The sequence below is a fragment of the Takifugu flavidus genome, chromosome 5 (assembly GCF_003711565.1).
Source record: "Takifugu flavidus isolate HTHZ2018 chromosome 5, ASM371156v2, whole genome shotgun sequence".
Lineage (NCBI taxonomy): Eukaryota > Metazoa > Chordata > Actinopteri > Tetraodontiformes > Tetraodontidae > Takifugu > Takifugu flavidus.
In genome coordinates this window covers 17,580,375-17,596,215 of record NC_079524.1, presented here as the reverse complement: position 1 = coordinate 17,596,215, position 15,841 = coordinate 17,580,375, and the positions used below count along the sequence as shown (strand labels likewise).

The following is a 15,841-nucleotide window of genomic DNA, read 5'->3' as shown; positions in this document are numbered from 1 at the left end:
CCTTTCTATTGCACTAGCTGCTAGCTACTCACCTCAACACCGTCATTGTGGAGGCTATATGTTGAGCTAAATTAAACTAAATGTTGAGCACCACCTCTCTCAATGCTCCTGCAGAAAGGAATTTGCTTCTAATGTGGAAATTTAAGCTTAAACTGATGAAACATAGCAATCGGTCAGCAGCCACGGTTCCTCTGCTGTTGCCTCCAGCTGAAGCCTACGAAGACAGGCCTGATGTCCGTCATAGAAAACCTCTCCTGCATCCAGACCACCACACTCAGCATCTGAACGATGTCTGAGGACATCTGGGCCCGTGGAAGCCATGGCTGCCATGAGCGAAGCCACAGAATCTGGTGAAAGGGACACCTGTGTCCATCTGTGGAGCCTCACCTGAGGGTGGATCCATCATGCTTTCGGGGCACTAATGGCTCATGTTTACAAACATCTGCCCCATAACACTGGCCACAGGGGGGCGCTACTGGGCACTAACTATGCTGGGGGCCCAAACCTGTTGGTTCCTAATGATTCACCCTTTGAACCCATCAGGCCGTTTGTTCATGTCCCTCCTCCACGCTGCGCTACAGCGTTAGCTGTCATTCAGTGCCATCAAAACGAATGAACTGTTCCAAAGCTTCATCTTCCTGGGTGCAGACCCAGTATGAATATTAATATCACACACACACACACACACACACACACACACGCGCGCACTTTCTACAGGAAGTCAAGTAGCTAATAATTCCCTCGTGGCTCCAGCTCAGTTAGAGAAACTGACCTTGTCTGGCCATCAATCTTTGCTCGCTGTTCACCTCATTAGAGTGTGTAGTGGAGTCTTTAATAATGGAGGAGTCCCACTCAGCTCCTCTTTGCCATGGAATGCTGCAAAGGGAAATAATGTATGGAAAAGAAATACAGACAATTACAAAAGATAAGTATGTTTTACACAATGAAAGTATTAAGTAAAAGAGAAGATATTACGGGGGCATTATTTGTAGAAGATTAAAAATAAATTAAAATGAATAAACTGCCTGAATTCAACTGCACAAACACAAATATTAGTGTGGATAGCGTTACTCTCCTCTCGGGCTTGACACGTCGGTGTTGTTCACGTGTCTGCCGCTGGGGGACGCCGGTCGAAACGTGCTGGCCACGCCCCCTTCGCATCCACCAATGAGAAGCGGGAAAACCATGACGTGATCGTCATCTGTGTTGAGGCGATTACGTGTAGCTTACCCAGCGCAGCTAGCGCTTGCTAGCTAGTCAGGGCAAACATCGAATATATTCCGACCGCTGATAAAAGACATTTTGCGTGTTTACCGACTGAACGGGACGGTGTAGATAGGGCAAGCCGAAAAGGAAGTACAAAGATTCGGTACTCTTCATATGGTAAGACGAAAGTGACTTCACTACATTAGCAAGCTAACGACAGCTGTTAGCAGCCACTTCATGTCAATTGTCATTGTTGTCGTTTCCTCCCTGAATGAGCGTCTCTTTCGTCCTGTTTGTGAACTGTCGTGTCTTTTTAACTCTAACCGACTACAGAAATGCTCCTGGCCGTTAATGGGACCCTAGCTAAGGCTCCCTTCATGCTCGAGTTAGCCTGGACAGACTATACTGGGTATATGTACACAGTGGCCACAAGGGTCCTCTCACCTTTAGAAAGTAAAATAAAATATGAGGAAGAGATCACCTTAATGTCTCGCTTAAACACCATTTAAAGTAGAAATATCAAGATCTGACAAGTGTCCAGAATGTAACAGGTGTCTCCAATAGTCGTGTTAAAAGGACACAAATTTAGTGTATTGGTAAAGTAGACAGCATGAATAATTTATTCAGTGGCTACAAACACGGAAACCATTATTTGCTGAGGATTTGTGGTCAGTTCTTGGACCTCTCAAAGTCACTTGTGCGAAGATCTCTTAAGATAAGAGAAAAAAGAGATCGGCTGGTGAATTATGTTAATGCAGCATGCAAATATAGAGCGTTCTGTCAGGGCCGCTGTTCCCAGAGGACAATGCTGGTGGATTTATGTCTATCTTTTCCCATTTCTAGATGCAGCACATTGTTGTCCTCACCAGAAGAACATCGGTAGTCCAGCCTCAGAACACAGGAGCTTTGGGAGCTGAATGAACGCCACACAACATGTAGCCTAACCCGGTGCATGGAGAGACGCTGAAAGGGTAACCATGTTTGCTAAACTGAAGAAGAAAATCGCAGAAGAGGCGGCCACAGCACCTCGAAGCAACGTCCGGATACCACGCACCATCAGCAAGGAGTCCATCACGTCAATGGGGGCCGACTCAGGAGATGACTTCGTGAGTAATTTAGTGCCCCGGTAGCTTGTTGGTTTCTAAGAAATAATCATTTAATGCAGAGTTCACAAACTGCTGGCCACAAATCTGTCGAGCTGGGCTCGCTGAGCAGAGGTCCAGCCCCACGATGCCACCGTCAGAGTTAGTGAAGGTCACCTGACTACAGGTTGAAGCCAGGAGATGCTCCAACCTGGTGTCCACCTCACCAGAAGTGCCACAGAGTCCAGTCAGATCATCGTAGGATGAAGGTGGACGTTAAAATCTGCTCAGAGTCTCCAGCGAAGAAGAAGAAGAGTGAGGGAGGCCAGCACACACCTGCCACCACGGTGGCAGATGTTTTTAACCTTGGCCCCTCATGTTGGAAGCAGCCCAACCAGAGGAAAATCCCAGGGACAGAAGTTTTGGACACACGTCCTCACACTGATTTAGCTCTTTCCACAAAGCTGTCTGCTGCTATCAGGACTTTGTGATGCCTCCTGTGTGGAGACCCTGGGCGCAGGTGTGTTTCTGCTTCATTCTGGGGTGCGTGGGCTTCCTCTGTGCCCTCTGGGACCATCGGCCACCCTCACCGTCAACCTCCTGGTGGGTGGAACGAGGGACGCTTGGATCTGCCTGTGGAGAAAACCTCACCAGTGTCTTTCCTGAGCGTTGAGCTGCTGTCTCCTGCCCTCAGACACGTGCATCCTTCACTAAGTTACATGAGACATTAAACCCACTCGGCTAACTTCCTGTCTCGCTAGTTTAAGGTTCTACCTGTTGTGTGTTTTGCTCCACTCTGAAATAATGTTCCACCATGTTCATGTGTGTTCCCGTCAGGCATCAGATGGCAGCAGCTCCAGGGACGACCTTCCCGCTCAGCTCCTCAGACGGAACGATCAGATCCGGAGGCTGGAGGCCAAGTTGTCAGGTGGGAGACGTGTGAAGCTCTCAGCTGTGTTGCTGCGTTGTGATTTGACAGCCAGTTGTTGGAGACGGAAACGAAGAGCGGGCGCTAGCGTGAGCTCTCACAACCTTTCCTGGTAGGACGATGTCCTCGTAGGGCCACGAGACGCATCCATCCCACCCACGCGCTCCGTCTCTCATTGGCTCTGCTGAAACGAGCCTGAAATGCTCCCGACGGCTCCTTTTGACAGCCTCATGTCATGCGTCTGGTCTTCGGTGTTTGTGTGGATGCTTTTCCCCTCCGCTGGAGGAACACCTGATGTTATTAGACGTCCTGCTAGAGGAGCTGGTACTGGGAGGCTGCCGCCAGCTCCGCCCACCCACCTGGCTCCCCCGGACGCCACCAGACCGCAGCCCTTCACTCTCCAGACAGGCCTGTGGCTCCTAAAGTCTCGGCCAGGTGGCGTCAGCTGTGCTGGTGCCAGGTAGAGACGACGTGTTGATCGGGCCGGACGCAGACAGGAGCATCCTGAAACGTTGCCTCTCATTATGTGTCATTCATGTTTTCCCTTTTGCTTTCTCCCTCTCCGTTTGTTCATGTCTTCACTGTGGTGTGTGTTTGTACGGTGTATCCCATCATTGGTCCCCTCCAACACTAGACTACGCTGAGCAGCTCCGCCTTATGCAGAAGACCAAGGACAAGCTTGAACTTGCGTTAGAAAAGCATCAGGATTGTACGTACCTCCTCTCTCCTCCCGTTAGCCTCTCCTCTGTCTCATGACGCCACCTTCCACCCTTCATTCCTTAATCCAGGTGCTAATATTTCGGCCTTTCCACCTCTGTTTGCCTGCTCTTCTCAATGAAAGATCTTTCCCACGTGTGTGTGTGTGTGTGTTGTGCGCTTTACACGGCATTTAGCTCGTTTCACCAAACGTTAGCTTGTTCACCTTCACCTTGTTGTCCTCAAATGCAGCATGTTGCTCCCTGGCTCTGGTTCCTGGGTCCACAGCCCGACCTGAGCCTATATTCAGGAGGAACATACGTCTAATGGGTTTCTGCCATGTCCCCTGTTGGCGTCTTTGTCCTCACAATGTCCTCTCATGTCTTTGGGAGGATTTACAGTTCGTGGCGTTGCTAATAGACTTTCGTCACGTCTCCTTTGATTCATCCTATTTAGGAACCACTAAGCATCCTTTTGAGTGCGCATGAGTGCCAACAAGGTTGCGTCGTTTTTGCCAACTAGTCAGATGAAAGACGACAGTTTGACAGCAAAGTAATTGCGGTGGACAGTCTGAGCAGGGTCGTGTACAGAGGAGCCCCGTGAGACGTCCACCCTCGCCGTCCACCTTCATCGTGCTGAGGACCGATTCAAGGAGAGCGCCTCGTGCACTGATGTGAGAGTCGCCACAGCGCTGTAGCTCGCTCAGAGCGGCGGCTTCTAAGTTCAGGACGAGCAGCCTGCTGCCACCTTAGCTCCCGGCTCTGCAGCAGGATTAACATTTCCGTCAGGAAAAGACTCACTTCTCACTAAATATCCGTTAGCTGACATGGACTCTGAACAGGGTTGGCTGGAGGACTTCCTGTAAAAGGACTTCCTGTCCTCGTCTTCCTTGATGCACGTCCCCACCCGGATGCGTAGCAGATGGAGTCGTTTGAGAAGCTTCGCTGGAGCTTTAGAGGACTTAGGAGTTAGCTAAGTAGCAGGAAAGATGGCTGGTTTGATCAACGCCGTCGCCCCAGAGGACGGAGCCTCGTTCTGAATGAAGGACGACCAGTAGTGTGATGTAGAGATAGATGCAGCTTCTGCAGGACGTTGGTGGAGATGCTTCCACGGGTGAACTCTCTCTGCTGGGCTGCAGCCTTCATCACCTGCTCTGCTTCTCTTTGCTAGTCTTTGGCTCTGGAAGAAAGGTGTCTCCATCCCCATCTGGCCTTTTAATCGCCTCCTCCTCTGCTCTCTTCTCTGTCGCTCTGACTGCTCAGCTTCCATCAAGAAGCTTCAGGAGCAGAATGAGTCTCACCAGGTCAACAGAACCAGGATGGCGGAGGCCATGTCTGCAGCCTTGGAAAAGAAAGATCAGGTAAAGGCCTCATTCCCTCGTCGTGCACTCCCAGAAGCTTCTGTGGTGTCCCAGCCTGACACAAGGTTGTTTTCTGGGTGTAGAGGAACCCCAAATATGGCTGATGTTCTGGGAAATGGGTCTCACTGAAGGGAAGGGAAGGACCAACAACAGAAATCATGGCTAGAGGGTTCAAATTGAGTCCTTTATCGTGATGTTAGCAAACACAGTTAGGAACATTTTAATCGTCATTAAATGCCTTAAATTCAAGCTGAAGTCCGGAAATCTGAGCTGGTCTGTTAGAGACTCGGGCTTTAAGATCATGACTCGAGGAAATCAAGATGCTCACGGAGTCACTGCTGTTGCCTTGCAGGAGTGGATGGAGAAGATGGCCGCTGTGGAACAGGTGAGATCCAAGTCCCCAGATGTTCCTGCTGGGTCAGAACATCCGTGGCTGAGTAACTGCTGGATGTTTGTGTTTGTGTTTGTGTAGGAGAAGAGCGCCCTGTCGGCACGAGTCGAGGAGATGATGGACCAAAGCTTGGCTCTCTTCCAGAAAAGGGACGACCTTGACGAACTGGAGGGCTTCCAGCAGCAGGAGCTGTCGAAACTGAAACACATGGTGCTTACGCGGGCGCCTTCATGGACGACCACAAACAGCATTTCGGAGGAGGCTTGGGGTCCGTTTTTGTTGATTTCTGTTCTATTCTTCAATCAGTTGCTGAGGAAGGAGGAGCAGCTGCAGCAGAAGGAGGCTGAGCTTCGTTCTGCACAGCGAAACCTGTCGGAGGTGCAGGGGAACCTCCAGGCGCTGAGAGGGCATCACGAGGAGAGCTGCAGCCTCAACGCCGAGCTGGAAATAGAGCGGTAAGACCGGCGGCGGCGGCCTCGCTGGTTAAATGGCCTTCAAACAAACGTTGACCCAGCTGTAGAAGGTTGGAGGGAACCTCAGCGGGGACAGAGAACAAGAGCTGGAAGGGTTCAACCACTTTCCCTGTTTCTGCAGAGAGGAACTGCTGCTGCTCAAAGAAGAGTCGGACAGGAAGGTCAGAGGCCTGGAGGGTCGGTGCGCAGAGCTGCAGGAGGTCGTTCAGAAGGTGTCTGAGGACCTTCAGAAGGTGGGCTTTGAAAACACCTTCTGCCAGCTCGGTAACACAGAGACAGCAGTCACTGAGACGGGGTGTCAACCTTTTGTTGTCCAGTCCCAGCGGACGGTGGCGGCCTTGGAAGCATCTCTGCAGGGTTTACAGTCAGAACACGACTCCCTCAGGCTGCAGCAGCAAAAGGTCAAAGCACGTCTGAGCCGCCTGGAGAAGGCCGCGGCTGAAAACCGCCGCGTCAGCAACCGGTTTGTCTTCATGTCCTCTCTCCTGAGCAGGCTGCTGTCGTGGAGGAAGAGAAGGAGCGCTTGTTGCTGGAGCTCCAGAGGAAGGCGGCGTCCCTGGAGAGACGCTTGGAGGGAAACCTCAGCCAGGATGAACATCTGCAGGAGTTCCTCCAGGAGGTGAACCACAGCTTCAGGGCACCTCCACACCATCCATCACCTTCGGGTTTAGAGCTTTAATTAGCCGCTTGTCCAGTTGACAGTGAAATCAGCACTTTTCTTGAGTGTTCCTGCCGAAGCTTCTCAAACACTTTGGTTTTATTTTGAAACCTAAAAGAAGTCCAACCTGGAGGAGAATCTGGAGGGGAGTAGAGCAGAGCTCCTGGCTCTCCGGACGGACCACGCGGACGCCGTCAGCGCTCTGGAGGCACAGGTGAAACACAGCGTCGATTAGATGGAACCTTTGTTCTTTCTGTCTGCTGAATCATGTCCTGAGTTCTGGGTTCCTTCATCAGACCTCAACTGTCATCGGAAGCTCTTCCAACCTTTTGCTCTCCCTGCACAGCTCAATCCAGCTGCGCTCAACATTAGCATCTCATCTGAATCGGTTGCTTCTCCCCGTTTACATCGAATGATGTCCTCCTGTGCAACACTAGGTGGCGCTACGCGTCTATGCAGCAGGCTAACGTGGCCCCTTGTTTGCCCCATTAGTGGCTCCAGGGTGAAACGGCCTCCAGGCTTCCAGGCTGCTCAAGCGTCGGCCTCAACAACCCATCAAATCATGAGCAACAGCACACGAGCCTCTGAGTTAGCGAGAGTTAGCACTAGAGTACAATCAGCCATTAAGGCTGCTGCCCTTTGGTATCAACAAGCTAGCTAAGCTAACACTAGCGGAACCTCAAGCAGCTCAAACAAGCAGGTAATTTACTAGAATTCCCACAATTAGGCTAATTGTATTTTTGTTAAAAAGGACTTATGCTTGAGGTTCTGTTTAATGAGCTGTTTTCAGTCTTGGTTAGTGCCTTTTTGTAAAATCTAGACGTAATCAAATCTCTGAAATACTCTCAGCAATAATGTTTGCTCTTTAGCTAACTTAGCGGGCAGCTATTTCAACCCATTCTTGGCAGTGCGGCAGCTCCATTTGATTGGTTGTCCTTGGGGCCGGCGCTGGACAGCTGGACAGTGGACGGCTGGAGGCCGTTTCACCCCGGAGCGTGGAGGTTGTTTAGCTCTGATTAAGACCTGAACATGCAGGAGCAATTCTGCTCCCCATCACCGGGTACAGAGCACCGGCATCAGGCGGACTAGCGCACGTACATGCACCCCAGTTGTCCTGTTCCAGTCAGACTGGGCCAATAATTTGTCTGGCGTGTGTTCAGGTGTCCAGACTGAACGGCACCATCGCTGAGCTGCAGACGCTGCTAAGGCACAAGGACGACTCCTCCAAGGCCTACAGGACGAGGACGGACGCTCAGGTAAATGCTGCCGTCCTTCTGCTGGGACGCAGGATGGGAGGACACGGAGCATGACGGCGCCCTTCTCTCTGCTAGATCTGTGACCTGGAGCAGCAGCTCCTGGACGCCAAGGACGCCCTGAAGCAGCAGACGGCAGACAACCAGCAGCACACCGATAAACTGGTGAGTTAGAATAGGCCCGACGTGCTGCGTCCACCTGTCCCTCCGTCCAACACACATCCTCACCTGCAATAGCAACTGAGGCGGTAGCAGCAAAGAAAGGTCATGACAAGGAAAAGAAAAATAACAATAACAATATGGTGAGAGGAGCCGTGATGGGCTGGAACAGACGCCTCAGCCTGAGCCCAGCAAATGTCCTCGAGGGGCTGATGAGACACCGTCCAGCATGAAAGAATGTCCCTCGTTCTGTCCCCGGTCATCATGTGGCTGTAATTCATTCAGTCATGGATGAACCTGTTGAGTTTGGTGCCTAACGTGTCTTTGTCTCCCGGTGGGTTCAGCTTCAGGAGTGGAGAGCGGAGAGGACTCATCTGGAGGAGCAGAGCCAGGAGAAGGTGGCTGAGCTCCAGCAGAACATCTCCGCTCTGCAGACAGAAGGAGGGAGGCTGCAGGAGCGCGTGGTGAGCTTCACCAGCAGGGTCACGTCCTGCTGCTCGGCCCCTGTTACCGTAGCAACACTTCCTTCCTCCCTCTGACAGGCCCGTCTGGAAGAGCAGAAGATGGAGGCAGAAGCTCTGATGAGGCAACAGAGACAGGAACTACAGCAGTGCAGGGTAACAGCAACTGGGCTGGAGGCTGGGCTCCTCTGCTCACGCTCTCACGTGCACAGGTTGGAGGTGTGTGCGTGCTGTCCTCAGATGTCCCTCTCGCTTTGCTCTCCCAGGACGAGCTGGACAAGCAGCGAGCAGAAAAGAAGAAGGTCTCCGACGTTCTGGAGGAACTCGCACAAAGAAGAGAAGAGCTGCAAGTGCAGGTGTGAGGGCAAACATCAGCTCTGCTTCCACCACACGACAGCAGCAACAGACATGATCTCACAGACGTGTGTCGGCGTCTCCGAGCAGGTGGACGAGCTGAGCACGTCTCTGCAGACGGCGCGAGGACAAGAGGCTGCAGCCGGCGAGGAGCTGAGAAGGAGAGAGGAAACCATCAGGACGCTCCACAGTGGTGACGTCATCCCCTCCTCTTCACCTCTCTTGATCTGTAGCTCCTCGGGCTTTTATTGTGATCTGAGGCCGGTTCCTCCGGGTTCCTCCTCGTCCCATATCGGTGATCCCTGCACTTCCTGTCAGTCTGAACGGGTTCAATAATAATAATGTAATAAAGGGATCCGAGCCCTGAGCCTGCACTTGAGTAAATAAGGTTTGAAGCCCTCCTGAAGTCCCGTTCCAGCAGTGACCACAGAGCTTCTCTGGTGGACTCTGATTCTAGCTGGAACTGGGGCGTTTAAGCTTTAGTCCCCTCGGTGTGGAGCCCAAGGAAAGCAGCCGTAATGAAAAGTGCTGTCTGCTGGTTGTTGGTGCAGAGGCGCAGCACTGGCAGGAGGAGACGGAGCGCCAGCGGGCCCTGCAGGAGCAGACGGTGCTGGACAAGGACTCCCAGCTGGCCGGTGTCCAGGCGGAGCTGGACAGCTGCCAGGCCAGGGTGAGGCTGCACCTGCTCACACAGCGTCGCCTGGCCTTCACAGTGTGCTGGAATGTTGAGCTCTGTCCCCTCACGGTCAGATCTCCTACCTGGAGGTGGAGGTGGAGACCCTGACGGAGCAGCTCCAGAGCCCCGACGTGTGCGAGGATGCTGAAAATGGCAGCGTGACGGTGGATGACCTGGACCACATCCAGAAGGTCAACAGAGACCTGGAGCAGCAGCTCGGGGACAAGAACAGGGTCAGCGGCCTTCTTCAGGTCTTGTAACGGGCTTGGACAGCAGAAGCTTCATGAGAAACCTGTCTTTCAGACCATCAAGCAGCTGCAGCAGCGGCTGGCGGAGCTGAGGAGGACACTACAGAAGGAGCTGGTGAGTCTCGCCCAGCCTCGCTCCACGCCCGCCTCCTGGGAGAACTCCACGTTCTTTTCTCCTCCGCAGAAGCTGAAATCTGACCAAGACCCTGAAGGAAGGGAGAGGTGTTCAGAGAGCCGGGCGGACAAACAGGAGAGGGTTTGTCCAGACCTGGCACCAGCGTCCAGTCCCCCGCCCTCCACCATCATGGTGACCAACTCCGTGGACCTGAACGACACGCGAGAGATCAACTTTGAGTACCTCAAACACGTTGTCCTGAAGTTCATGTCCTCCAGAGACGCAGAGGTCGGTTGAGCAGGTTCTTCCTCGGCTCTGGTGCGGCTCTAACCGCAGCCTGTCTGCTGCTCTTCTGTCAGGCCTTTCAGCTGATCCGGGCTGTGTCCGTGCTGCTCCACTTCACCCGGGAGGAGGAGGACATGCTGAAGCAGACTCTGGAGTATAAGGTGGTCCTTGCTTTGATTGACAGGCCTGATGGAGCCCCACCACCATCATCATCATCATCATCATTATTGTTGCCTTTATTTGAAATGAATGAATGTTTTCATCCATTCCAGATGTCCTGGTTTGGCTCCAGACCTTCACCAAAGGGGATCATTCGACCGTCGGTCTCAGGCGCCTTCACACACTGGAGCTGATGATGGGATGGGATGGGATGGGATGTGGGGGGGGGAAGGATCGTCCCATTTCTCCGGACTCCAACGTTTCTCTGTGTATCTTCACTCATCTGAAGCTCGGTCAACAGCGACGGCGCCTGTTCTGCTCCGACAGGTTCTTCTCCCTCCGTCCTGACCCGTTCTTCAGTCCGGTCCGCAGAGCTCCACCTCGACGTGCACGTTTGCTTCCCTTTAAGCGGTTCTCCTTCCGTCTGTGCACTGGGCTGCACACTTGCTTTAAGATCATTAACGATTATCTGTGACGAAATCAACGTTTGTTGTGTCTCCTTTGAGCGGAACAACAGAGTTTCTTATTTCAGATTGTGTGGGGTACTTCTCCAAAGAGGTTTTAAATTGATTTTAAATGCGAGCTACTGTATGCTAAAGTCTTTTTGGATGATTTCTACCAACCTGTTGGACGTCCGTCTGTCTGTCTGACGCATCCCGAGGATCATGTGATTGTTTACCAACTCGCTGTACGGAGGACAATCTCCGCCTGCCTTTGTTCATGTAAACGAGGAACATTCCACCTGTCAACAGACGTACGTACAACTGTATGCACTAGCAACTTTATAAACCCTTGGATGTTGATGTTTGGATGTTGGCATTTTACACTATTTATCCTTCCTACTGAGAATTAGAAGGTTTTGGCCTTTGCATGTTATACCTCCTCGTTTTTGCCTCCGGGGTGGGGGGGGGGCGTGGGCTCACGTGCACAGATCAGGCCTGTATGGTGAGCGCCTCTCTAGAGCCACCAGGTTGTTACCGTCTCCATGAGAAACTCAAACCTGATGAATCCTGAAACACAACAACAACTCCAGCAGATGGTGATGATGATGATGGTGATGATGATCTATGACGATCCTATCACACGTTCTTCTTTGATACCTTTGAAAATACACTTTGATCGTAACTATAATCGGATGTGTTTCAGTGTTTATGTCTCGTCAACAACAGGTTCTGTTCACCTCAAACTAGAAAAGTCCTCAATTAGCTTTTCTGCTAATTAGGCTGCTAAGGGACTAAAATTGATCACACAAGGTGCTACAAGGATTTGTGATGCAGAGGGGTCCAATATTTAGTGCTCAGGGTTCCGGAATTGGGTGTTTTGAGATTGGTAAGTGTTCAATCAGCACATAAGCAGACACACACGTGCTGCGGGAGTCCTTCCTGGATCTCAGGACTCTAGAGGTGTTCTTCTCCAAGTGCTGCATCACAGATCGGATCCCTGTAAGCGATGTGCAAGTGTTCACGAGTTGTTCACGCTTAAAGGGAAAGTATGACACCCAGAACAGAAGATGAGTCAAAGGCCACGCGGTCTGAGCCCAAGATGCCACCGAGACCTCTAAAGATGGCCGTTAGAACTCCCTCCCTGTGCTCCAGAACACAAGGCCGCCGTGTTGCTTGTGAAACTGTGTTGTCACAAAAACTGTTGAAATTCCCACCTTGTTCTATAAATAAATACAGTCAGTCGAGCAATGGTCTTTGTCCTGAAGGGAGACTAGAGAAAGCAAAAAAACATCCACTGCAGAACAAACCGACATGCAAAACAAAGAGAAGACAACAAAGAAGTTCACTATTTCCCAATAAGTTACATTCTGAGCTGCTGGGCAACATGTTTCCCAGATGAGAGGCAAATTGGACATGGATTTCCACAAATACTTGGATGGAAACTCCTATGGCTGTTGAGGCCTTCATAGAACTCAGCAGAAGCGTCCTGAAGACGGGGGCAGGACAGCAGCGGGGGCAGCTGCAACAGTGCTGGAGGTTACACAGCATGTTGTGGTTACTCTGGCGGAGATGTTGGAGGGGGGGAAGCTTAAAAATGTGGACAATTAATAGGAAAAATATATTTTATTTGACTTTGAAATAATCTTTACTTCAATCATGCTGTGCATTTAATACATTTTATTTGGAAGCCACGGCGGTAGTCGCCATAAAAGGTTGGTCGACTCGATGGCTGCCATACCACCGCCCGCCGACTGGCGGCGCTGTTGGGACGTGACCAGGGCGGCAAAGAAGAAACCGACCGGAAGCTACTTTTTGTGAGCACGCGGAGGGTCCAGCCTTTCCAACAGGGCAGCGAGAAAGAACATGGTACGGAGCTGCTACTCATGCTAAAGTCCTCGTTAATTCCCTGTTTTTACCTGCTAAATCAGACTGGATTTAGGTCTTTTACTTTCGTGGGGAGTTTATAAACCTACCGTGGGCTCTCTAGATGGTAATGGGTGTATTACAGTGTATTTAAATACTTACGTTTGACAGCGCTTTAGAGCGCACCAGTGAATCAATATGGCAGCCTGTCGCTAGCTTATTAGCACAACGCTAGCTATGAAGCGGTCGGAATTACAGTTGCCAGATCAAATGATTTTTCTGTTTCTTGTCATTAATACATTTAAATGCTACGTGTTGCTTTGTTGTTTTTACCAAGCGGCGTTAGCTTAGCACGCTAGGTGTTTAGCAGCCGAGCGGCGGGGGCTAAAATGGCGTTTAACGCTTGTGTTTATCGTGATGTTCAGGCCAAGATCAAGGCGAGAGACCTGCGGGGCAAGAAGAAGGAAGAGCTGCTCAAGCAGCTGGACGATCTGAAGAATGAACTGTCCCAGCTGCGAGTGGCCAAAGTCACCGGCGGAGCCGCCTCCAAGCTCTCAAAGATGTAGGTACCGGATGGAGCTGCGGCAGGTCTGGCGTGGTGCTCCGCGATGGTCCTCACGGCTGCGAACACGTCCAGGATCCAGCCCGCAGAGCACCGCTCCCAGCCTCGGTGGGCTGGCCTCCCTCCGCAGGGAAGCTCCACCGAAGGAATGAAGCTTTCTGTAGCTTAATAGGACGTTAAACAAGATAAATGTTGAACATATGAGCTGGTTCCTGGTGGAAGAAAACAGCCATTGATGTAAAATACTGTTAAAGAGTAGAGTTTTTAGTTTGAAGATGAATTTAATGAGATTCTCACTGCTGTCAGAAGCAGTCGTCTTGTCTTGTGGAGCTTTATGTTGGTGAGATGAAGCTGGAGCTGTACTTCCTCACCATTTATGAGGAGTTGGGTCTCAGGCTGTTGGTTTGATTAGTCCTGTTGTTGAAATGGTTTTAATGGGAATCTCAACTGGTCGTTGCAGCCGTGTGGTCCGCAAGTCCATCGCCAGAGTCCTGACTGTCATCAACCAGACACAGAAGGAGAACCTGAGGAAGTTCTACAAGGTGAGCAGTGTTCCGTTCACCCGAGGTGGTGCTTTTCTCATATTTATGGAATTCTGATGCTCATCAACCCACAGAAAGGGAATCAGAAAAGTCCCGATTTCCGAAACTGCCATTTTCCCTTCAAGCCACAATTTTGTTGCCTTAAAATATTGTATGACCCCGACCCGTTATGTTGCCTGGTGTCTGATTTTATCATTTTCACTGCGGGTTTCCATAAATGATTCCACAGAATGACGTAAAGGCTCTAGTGAGGAGGCTAAAGAGCCTCCACCGGTGCTCTCTGGGTCTGCAACTGTCCTGACAACGTGCTTCATTGTTTTAGGGGAAGAAGTACAAGCCCCTGGATCTGAGACCCAAGAAGACCCGCGCTCTGCGGCGCCGGCTCAACAAGCACGAGGAGAGTCTGCGGACCAAGAAGCAGCAGAGGAAAGACCTCCTCTACTCCATCCGCAAATTTGCAGTCAAAGCTTAGAAGCTGTGTCTAATAAAGAAAAGATGTTGGTTCTGTAACGCGTAACAGTTTTCTACCTGCATAAAAGATGAAAATAAACCCCCGTCTGTGACCTGGAGCTGACCTGAAGTCTTAAGATCAGGTCCTGCTTTAGTTTGGTTCTAAACTGGTCGGTTTAGGCCCGATAAACATGGAATCTGATTAGTTCTGGTTACACTGAGTGGTACTGCAGTACCTCAGCGGGCCGCGGGGCGGCGGTAATGTTCAGCGTTTGGGAGAAGTGTTGGTGCGGGAACGGCGGTAGTTCAGGGTTCCTGAGGTGTTGGGTTCGGAACCTGTTGACCACTAGGTCAATGTTGAATGTCTACGAGGTGAGCCGAGGTTCTAAATTTCATGATGGACGTTACCAGAACCAGAATGATTGTTTTCATGGCTCTAAACTCTTAAGGATTTATTAAACCTGCACTCTTGGAAGTGTCCGCTCTGGTGCCGGAAGCAGTGTCAGTCTGGCCCGAAACCGGTCCCGGTCCGAATCCTAACAAATACCAGCCCTTAAAGGTCCGACAGGGGGCGCCAGAGAGGCTCAAACGGGGAAGTCACCACCTCTGCGGGGAGCACGAGCGCTTCCTGAGGCAGCCGAACCCGACATGACCGGAACCACTTCCGGAGTCATTGGAAGCTCCGCCCACATTACTGAGAGACTGAGATAAAGGAGGCATCCTTCACTGGCCCATTTTAACTGGGCAGGCTTACTGGTTCTGACTGTTACTGGGTCAAAGTGTTACTGGTTCTGACTGTTACTACTGGCTCTGACTGTTATTGGGTCAGACTGTTACTGGTCCAGAGTCTTACTGGGTCAGACTGTTACTGGTCCAGAGTCTTACTGGTTCAGCCTGTTACTGGGTCAGACTGTTACTGGTCCAGAGTCTTACTGGGTCAGCCTGTTACTGGTCCAGAGTCTTACTGGTTCAGCCTGTTACTGGGTCAGAGTGTTACTGGTCCAGTATGAAACCTTGTTGCGTCCACTGGGAGCAGCTCGCTTTTTCTTCGATGGAATATTTGTGTTCATGTATCAGATTGGCAGTCCAACAGTACCAGCGGACTGGTCCAACAGTACCAGCGGACTGTTGTACTGGGACGTGCTCAATACTGGGATGTTGAGACAGTGTCCCGAGTGGGGACAGGGTGTGTGGGACATGTCAGGGCCTTGTAGAATTCCTGGAATGGGGATCAGCCTGGTGCCAGTGACGCTGGTGCCGCCAGCCTGGAGGTGTCTGTGTCCCCTGACTGGTGCTGACAGTCATGAGTGCGCACGTGTCCTTCGTGCTTCTGCTCTGGTTCTGCACGCTGGCGTCGGCCCGTCCGCCCACCCTCAGCTTCTCCAACACTTCGGGCTGCTTCAGAGTGGACCGCTGCAGGTGCATCATGAAGGACGGGAGCGGCGTGGTGGACCTGAGGACGGTGGGGGATGCGGAT

At 51.5% G+C, this 15,841-nt stretch overlaps 2 protein-coding genes across 4 annotated transcripts; both read left to right on the top strand.

The window, feature by feature from the left end:
- The first annotated feature begins 1,190 nt into the window (after positions 1–1,190).
- Positions 1,191–11,635, top strand: golga1 (golgin A1). Of its 2 annotated transcripts, XM_057032873.1 has the most exons (24): positions 1,191–1,383; positions 2,050–2,312; positions 3,126–3,216; positions 3,851–3,925; positions 5,175–5,272; positions 5,625–5,657; positions 5,745–5,873; positions 5,970–6,118; positions 6,258–6,369; positions 6,454–6,537; positions 6,630–6,755; positions 6,913–7,008; positions 7,955–8,050; positions 8,126–8,212; positions 8,551–8,670; positions 8,749–8,823; positions 8,934–9,023; positions 9,112–9,214; positions 9,573–9,691; positions 9,772–9,930; positions 10,001–10,060; positions 10,130–10,348; positions 10,420–10,506; positions 10,618–11,635. In XM_057032873.1, the coding sequence occupies exons 2-24, from the start codon at positions 2,184–2,186 to the stop codon at positions 10,696–10,698; spliced, it is 2,418 nt and encodes an 805-aa protein (XP_056888853.1). In that variant the 5' UTR covers positions 1,191–1,383; positions 2,050–2,183; the 3' UTR covers positions 10,699–11,635. The 2 variants fall into 2 exon arrangements, with proteins under 2 accessions (XP_056888853.1, XP_056888854.1); XM_057032874.1 differs by lacking the exon at positions 3,851–3,925.
- Positions 11,636–12,657: 1,022 nt separating this feature from the next.
- On the top strand, positions 12,658–14,424 carry rpl35 (ribosomal protein L35). Of its 2 annotated transcripts, none has more exons than XM_057032875.1 (4): positions 12,658–12,813; positions 13,236–13,372; positions 13,833–13,914; positions 14,237–14,424. In XM_057032875.1, exons 1-4 carry the CDS (start codon positions 12,811–12,813, stop codon positions 14,384–14,386), a joined length of 372 nt encoding a protein of 123 aa, XP_056888855.1. In that variant the 5' UTR covers positions 12,658–12,810; the 3' UTR covers positions 14,387–14,424. The 2 variants fall into 2 exon arrangements, with proteins under 2 accessions (XP_056888855.1, XP_056888856.1); XM_057032876.1 differs by having other exon boundaries at positions 12,795–12,937.
- The last annotated feature ends 1,417 nt before the right edge of the window (positions 14,425–15,841 follow it).